The 7,481-nt window shown below is 45.6% G+C and overlaps 1 protein-coding gene across 2 annotated transcripts; it reads right to left on the minus strand.

Moving 5' to 3' along the window:
- Positions 1–405: 405 nt before the first annotated feature.
- Positions 406–4,820, minus strand: OTX2 (orthodenticle homeobox 2). 2 transcript variants are annotated; one of them, XM_023546627.2, is made up of 3 exons: positions 4,552–4,820; positions 3,343–3,494; positions 406–1,026 (listed from the first exon to the last, which is right to left on the minus strand). In XM_023546627.2, the coding sequence occupies exons 1-3, from the start codon at positions 4,646–4,648 to the stop codon at positions 406–408; spliced, it is 870 nt and encodes a 289-aa protein (XP_023402395.1). In that variant the 5' UTR covers positions 4,649–4,820. The 2 variants fall into 2 exon arrangements, with proteins under 2 accessions (XP_023402395.1, XP_023402394.1); XM_023546626.2 differs by having other exon boundaries at positions 3,343–3,518.
- Between the last annotated feature and the right edge of the window lie 2,661 nt (positions 4,821–7,481).

The following is a 7,481-nucleotide window of genomic DNA, read 5'->3' on the forward strand; positions in this document are numbered from 1 at the left end:
CATTCCTAAGATTCAACCAAGGATTGGCTAAAACATTGGAACACCTCTGTTTACAAAGGGACCTTCCCCTCCCTTCCCTCACAACTTAGCTTTGTTTGATTTTATTTTTGGTGGTGTTTGGTTACACGGCTAGAACACTTTTGATCACTTTGAGAATCAGGAAAACCAATGATCTAAAACTATGACAGGATCTTAAGTAGATTGGTTTGTCCACTTCGGGTTGCTGGTTGGTAGACCCCTAAGGCCCTTCGTTTTTGCCTTCTCTGCCTCCCGGAACTTTGATCAGAAGATGAGTCTGAGCACCATCCCATCTAACTTTTTTAACCAATGCCTGGCTAAAACTGGAACGTCCAGCCCAGTATTTTTTTTTTAAAAATCACCCACAAAAAGAGGTTCTACAGGTCTTCACAAAACCTGGAATTTCCATGAGGATGTCTGATCTTTATAATCCAAGCAGTCAGCATTGAAGTTAAGCTTCCAGGAGGCAGTTTGGTCCTTGTAATCCAAGCAATCAGTGGTTGAGTTAAAACCCAGGCTTGAAGCTCCATATCCCTGGGTGGAGAGAGAAGCTGGAGATTGATTGAGATGGCTGGTGACTGCATTGGTACCCATGGGGCTGAGTGTGGCCCCTGGTCCAGGAAGCTGGTGATGCATAGGGGTCAAGTAAGATCCACAGTCCATGCCCCCAAAGTAGGAGGTTGAGCCAGCATATCCTTGACTATAACCTGAAGCCTGAGTATAGGTCATGGGATAGGACCTCTGCATGCAGGAAGAGGAGGTGGACAAGGGATCTGACAGTGGGGAGATGGAAGCTGGGCTCCAGATAGACACTGGAGCACTGCTGCTGGAAATGGCTGGGACTGAGGTGCTAGAGGGGGGAGTGAATTGGCCACTTGCTCCACTCTCTGAACTCACTTCCCGAGCTGGAGAAGTCTTCTTTTTGGCAGGTCTTACTTTGTTTTGACCTCCATTCTGTTGTTGCTGCTGTTGTTGGCGGCACTTAGCTCTTCGATTCTTAAACCATACCTTGAAGGGAAAAAAAATTTCTTTAATGTGGCTTCAATAACTTCTCATGGACAAGAGTGGCTCCCAGACTATAAATCTTTCCTACATGGGCAGATGAGCTAAGCAAACAATCTCTCCCACCACTGAACACCTACTATATGGCACTCATATATATATATTGGGTTTATATATATACGTGTGTGTGTGTGTGTGTGTGTGTGTGTGTGTGTGTTTTCCTGGAGTCGTAAGAAAGTTGAGGACGTTCTTTCTGAAAGCCCTTGATCTTGCTCTATGCCTAGCCCAGAATAATAAAATTTAATCACCCAAATGATGTGGCTAAAAATTCTCCACCTCACTTTCCTATCTCTTCTTTGTCATTGCTAATGCACATATACACACAGACCCAGCTAGATATTGGAATATACTGGAGTATCACAATGGAACAGAATGTATCTATGTCCTTTGGAGGGAAACACAAGGGAAGTGTGGAAAAACAATTATTTTGTTACATGCCAAAAAGAAGAGCTTAAACACAAATAGTTTGCAGATCATCTTCTAGGTAGCAACCACTAATCTGGAAGCTGGTTCCTTCACGCTACTTCTTGTCTCTCCTAGAAAGCTCTAAGGAGAAGAGGAGCGATTCTATAGAGGAAGGAGATCAGAAAGCCATTGTTTGCCAAAAGCTTCTTTGTGGTAAGTGGAGTGACCTGTATGTACTCTGCTTTGAGCTCAAGGACAGGCCTCTCTACTAAAGTCTGAGACTGGAGTCTGTGCCTTAAGGGTAGTGCCACTCAGCACATAGATTTTGTTTCCTGTACTGTTTGTTGGCTTGTCAACTTAAGCCTCTGTGTACAACTTAAAAATCCTCTTTATGAGCCCTGCTCATGTTCTGGAATGAACAGAATGGTGTTTAGTGTGTGAGGGGGCTGATGAGAGAAACCAATATTTTCAGGGCTGCAGGTTGTTAGTTGTCCTCTTGAATAAGCTCTTGGTACTGGTGTCACTGGTAAATGGTGCCATCAAGGCTGACCTCAACACCACCAACCACTCAGAGTCATTTTTTTTTTCTAGTGAAGACTTTGGTTCAAACCTCACAAGCTCTAAAACTTCTTCCATTTTAATTTGTGAAAGACTTTTCCCTGGTTTGCAATTCTCACTGATGTTTGGCACTCTCACAAACATATCTTAGACGTGTTTATGTGGTTTCGGTGCTAACTGTTCTTTCTAGAATTCTCAAAAGGGCTTGTTCTCCAGGCAGTGGTTAAGAGTGCAGTGGTTACCAGGGTTGAGAAGGGAGAGTGTTGACATGTCGCGGGGTTGTTAACCAATGTCATACAACAATGTGTGTACTGTTTGATGAAAAACTAATTTGTTCTGTAAACCTTCATCTAAAGTTCAATTAAAAAAGAAAGAAAAAAAAATGTGCAGTGGTTAATTGCTACAGTGTGCTAAGGCTGCTAACCAAATAGGTTGACAGTTCAAATCCGCCAGCTGCTCACTGGAAACTCTATGGGGCAGTTCTACTCTATACTATAGGGTCACTATGAGTCCAAATGACTTGAAGGCAATGGGTTTGGGGTTTTTTGGTTTTTCCTTCTCCAGCTCATGAAAACTCTAAGGGGTCAAGCTTAGGCTTTGAGAGACTGAAGAAAAGGGGGTGTCACTGGGGATATCATGTAGATATTTTATCTGCTACCTGGCCCAGAGTTACAGAATTCTACTTAATCCCTAAGAAGTCAAAAAAAAAAAAAAAAAAGCACTATTATTGTGCTAATTTCTTTGACAAGAAAGCTAGCTGCTTCTTGGCTGGCTCTGCCACCAAACTGAGGTATGACCTTAAGCAAGTCATTTACTGTTCTCTTTTTTTTTTTTTTTCATCTGTAAAAAGATGTGGACTGTCCAGGACCTGAACGTCTTTCACCCCTAAAAATCTATGAGAATGGAAGAGGATAGCTGCAGAGGGGAAGAGAAGAGTCCAAATATTACCTTGCCACCTTGAAATGTGCTCAAGTTCACCAGAGTCCCAGGAATTCTAGGACTTTGCTTCAATTTCTGCAGCTAAGTTGCCTCACTTACCTTGCAACCTGGGCCAGAGAGTGGGGATAAAAAAAAAAAGGGAGGCTAAAAAGGGCCTGAGCAGAGAGAAATTGAACACTCAGGAGGCATTAGGAGAATAGTTTACTAGCCTCCAAAAGAGTGTTTCCAACCAGAATGTCAAGCCTTCCTCTGTTCCTCTCCAAGAACCAGGTCTCTCCTGGGTCCTCAACATAAGCCTTGCTGGAGGGTGGGTACAGGTGGCACGGTCGGGAATGATGACTCTGTCTACAGCTTCCCTACCTGCACCCTGGACTCGGGCAAGTTGATTTTCAGCGCCACCTCCTCCCGCATGAAGATGTCTGGGTACCGGGTCTTGGCAAACAGCGCTTCCAGCACGTCTAGCTGCGCTCGGGTGAATGTTGTCCTTTCCCGGCGCTGTTTCCGGGGGGTGGCTGCGGGACAAGAAGCCCAGGGCCCTTTAGGGTGGGGGAGCAGTTTCTCAGTCATAGGGGTCTCCGCGGTGCTCCAGCTTTCTCCCCATTCCCCATCACTCCTCTGGTCTTCCCAGCTCATCACCCCAGAACCTGGCAATGCTCTCTCCAACCCTCCCCTGCCTCTGCTCCCATGGCGGACACGGGGTCCCATGACACACTCTGCCTCTTCCAGAGTAGCCCGCCACTCCGCCTGACATCGGAGATCCCTACAACCTCAGCGTAGCTTCCAGGCTAGCAAAACAAATGAGATAAAAGCAAGACCAGACCAAACCAGACCAAAAAGCAAAAAACCTTCCAAAATTAACCCCAAACCACAACGCATGGGGCGAGGAGGAAGCCCTTCCTGGAAGTCAAAGGATCCCCGAGGACTGGCAGCTTGGATTGACCGGCTGTATCTCGATCCTGCTCCCATGGTTTTTAGAACTCCAAGAGCCTTTTTTCCTCCATCTTTAAAATGGGAGCATAGTTCGGACGTCTACGAGATTTTTAAAACAGATTTGACGGGAAAGGAAAGCACCCACACCTGAAGGAAGTCACACCTGAGGGAAGCCACACCTCTGGGGATTAAAGGTGTAGGGTCTGGGGGTCAGAGGGGGAAGCCTGGGCGTGGAGGGGAGAACTGCGAAGCCGGAGGGTGAGGAGTTACGGACAGAAAACCTGTCTTCTCCAAGAGGAATTGGACATCGAGATATGGGTGGGGGCTTCTCTCCCAAAAGACAAGGACAGTAAGGACCCCACCCCAATGCGAGTCCCCCATTCACTGGAAATAAGAATAAAGTGAAGGGATTTTCTGCAACTACTGCAGATCCATTTACTCGCGTCCCCCAGCCCCTGCCCTCTCTCTTGGGTCGGTAAATCCAGGTGACTACAAGCTGCTGCTTTGCAAAGAAAATCCTGTGGGGACCTCGCCTGGATATGGGGTGGGAGCAGTGCGACCGCCATCCTCTGTACGGGGAGTTGGGGAGACATCATGTCTCCGCGGGCAGGCTCGGGGAAGGGCGCGAGGGTCACTTACCCGGGTAGCCCACGGAGGGGTGCAGCAAGTCCATGCCCGAAGTGGTCAGACTCAGCCCATTGACTGCGTAAGGCGGTTGCTTAAGATAAGACATCATGCTAAGGTTGTTTGGAGGCGCAAAATCGGCCCAAACAGGGGAGACCCAGCCGGAAGGTCTTGCTTGGTCCGGAGTGGACAGATTCAGGGTCCTTGGTGGGTGGGTTTGAGATGGTGGAACTAAGGGCAGAACAAACAAACAGAGGTGCTGGTTTACTGCTTCGGAGGTACCAGCTATTCCACGTTCCACCACTGACTTAAAATGAGCCCGGGTTAGGCAAGGCAGAGACTTTTAAAGGACTCACAGACACCCCCTCCCCAGCTGCTCTGGAACTAGAGGGAACGGAGACCTGATAAACCTGTCTTCCCCACCCCCACTCTAAATGAAAAAAAAAGTACCGAAGAAAGCAATTACAATCTGCCTTCCCCCAAGAACAAAACCCCACGCCTTCAAATGCACACACTGCATTCCTATCCCTACATTTGCATAGGACTCATTGGCTGGCACTAGCTAATTGTCTCAAACAAAACTTGATTGGGGCCATTTGCAGAGACAAAGAACTCTTTGGCTAAATAAATAATGCTGATAACAAAGCCCATTGGTGAGACACAAAGAAACAATTCAAGAAATCTACCTCTTCCCAGACTGTTGCTGCCTTTCCAGGGCAGATTTTCATTATCTTAGCTTTTTACCACTCTCAACGGCTTCGAACCTAAAATGTCAGTGCATTTAACATCTAAAATACCAACTTGCTAATCGACAAACTTGAGAAAGCTGTTCTACCACTATTATCCCACATTTGAAGTCATTTCCAGTAATCATTTTCACCTAATTAGTAGTCTGGGTAATTAGATTTTGAGGTAAGTAACAGATTTATTAGGGTTTTGGAGAACCTTGATTATATGTGTCTGAAAAACTAAAGCTAAACAAACAAGTATTTAACTTTAAATCAACACCCATCAAACATCTAAACATACTACAAAAAAAAGTCTTCAAAATTGGCACAGGCTTGCTACAAATTCTGGAGTCAGGTTAGAATACCAACAGTCAGATGCTGACAGGACCCTACATTTGCAGGCAGAAAGGGTGTGCATTTGTCGCGCAATCCACCTCCATGTTGACGTTGATGTGTGGAGCCTGCAGATCCTGTGGGAGGCAAATTTTCGGACATTTGGGTCCTCAGCAACTGCAGCAGTTTCCTGTTAATTTTAGCTGCCTTTTGCACATTTTAGTGTTGAACCACGAGATACATAAACACACAAAGCTGTGAAACCAATAGAACTTCTCTCTACCTTTCAAGTTCCCTACAATCAAATCCTAAAAGAAAAGGCATTCAGGGGAAAAAAGAAAAGTCATTTACTTTCTTCAGCAGAGGCTCCCCAGTGCATGGGATCCAAAATGGATGTTAGTATAGGCTGGTAGTTTGCCAGTCGGCCTGTTATTTTCTAAACTTATCACTTATCCTGCAAGCATCTCTACTTTGCAACTTTGACACTGTGAGAGATGGCTTCAAAATGGCGGATACAAGATTAACAGAATTTCCCACTTACTTTTAGAAAGGTCTTTCTGACTAAGTTTTAAGGATTCTGGATTTTCATTGCTTAAGAGATCAAGGCATAAAGTTCTACCAGTGGAACTTGGTTACTGCAACTTCTTCCTGATTTAAATTCATAGCACAAAAATCATGCCCCCCCCCCCAATACAATTTAATGTAATTTTATAAATACCTTTCTTGGTGTTTCTATTATCAGTAAAACTAATTTAGTTGCTTCCATGACCAACACTTTATGTTTTCTATTCTTCTGTTTTCTTTTCAAGAGAACGGTTGTTAGGAGAACATAAAAATAATACTGCTCTAAAATGGACAGTGCTTATTTAATTTAATATTCTGTAAGTTGGAGTCCTCTTTAAAAAATACAATCTTACTACCTTTGAAAGCCTTAAACTTCTACAGAGGAAACCAAATTCATATCAGATGTACACATGAGAAATAATGGAAGTGTTCTTACATGTAAGGCTATGACCCAATTAGAGAGGCCTGACACATCATACAATAAAGTCCAGCGTTCCAACATAAAAAGCAGTAACAGACAGAAAGCACCAGGACAGAGAGGCTTCTTGGATCTCCTTTGCCCTTATCCTGGCAAAATGGCTAACATTCTCGGAGCAGACCATTTTGACTTTTACTTCTGGTTCCCCATTAAAAAGAAGAAGAAAAAGAAATGAAGAAGTACCCTCCACGGCTAGCCTAGGTATGCTCTTTCCAAAGAAGGGGCCATGGGTCCCTCCACCTAACTTTCAAAGCTCTGCGAGGACCCCTTTCTCCTCTCCTCTCTAAGTAGAGTCCAGGAGGGGAAAGGAAATACCTTTTTCAAAAAATATAAGACTCAATGTGACTGCTCACGAGATGACCTCTGGAGAACTCGTACGTAGAAGGAGCGGGCGGCCGCCGCGCTGCGAGTCTCCGTAGGCGGTCAGTGCCTGCACCTCCGGGCGCCAGTGGCTCGGTCCGGCGTCCCTGCCCCGCAGCCCTGGTGCCGCGATCCCGCTCCACTGGCCGCCCCGGCCCGCGCAGCCTTATATCTAACGGTCAATTCGTGCAATCTGTCGCCCTCCCCCGCCCCCATCTCCCCCTCTCGGTTTTTGTTTTTTTTTTTTCTTCCAAGGAGCCCATCTACCAGTTGCTCTGTCCTCGCTCAATAATAATTACCTCGTCCGAGAATTAATTATAATAAATGTTTTCTTGATAAACTAACGAGATAATCCGAGGGGCACACGCTCCTTAATTACAGGCCGCCGTGCTCAGCTCTGCTTCTCGTCCGGGCTGATTAATTTTCTGCATGATGGAAAGGAAACAAAACTACGTGGACTGGCGACTAGCCTGCGGCTCGGG

Source organism: Loxodonta africana, chromosome 10 (assembly GCF_030014295.1).
Source record: "Loxodonta africana isolate mLoxAfr1 chromosome 10, mLoxAfr1.hap2, whole genome shotgun sequence".
NCBI classification, from domain to species: domain Eukaryota; kingdom Metazoa; phylum Chordata; class Mammalia; order Proboscidea; family Elephantidae; genus Loxodonta; species Loxodonta africana.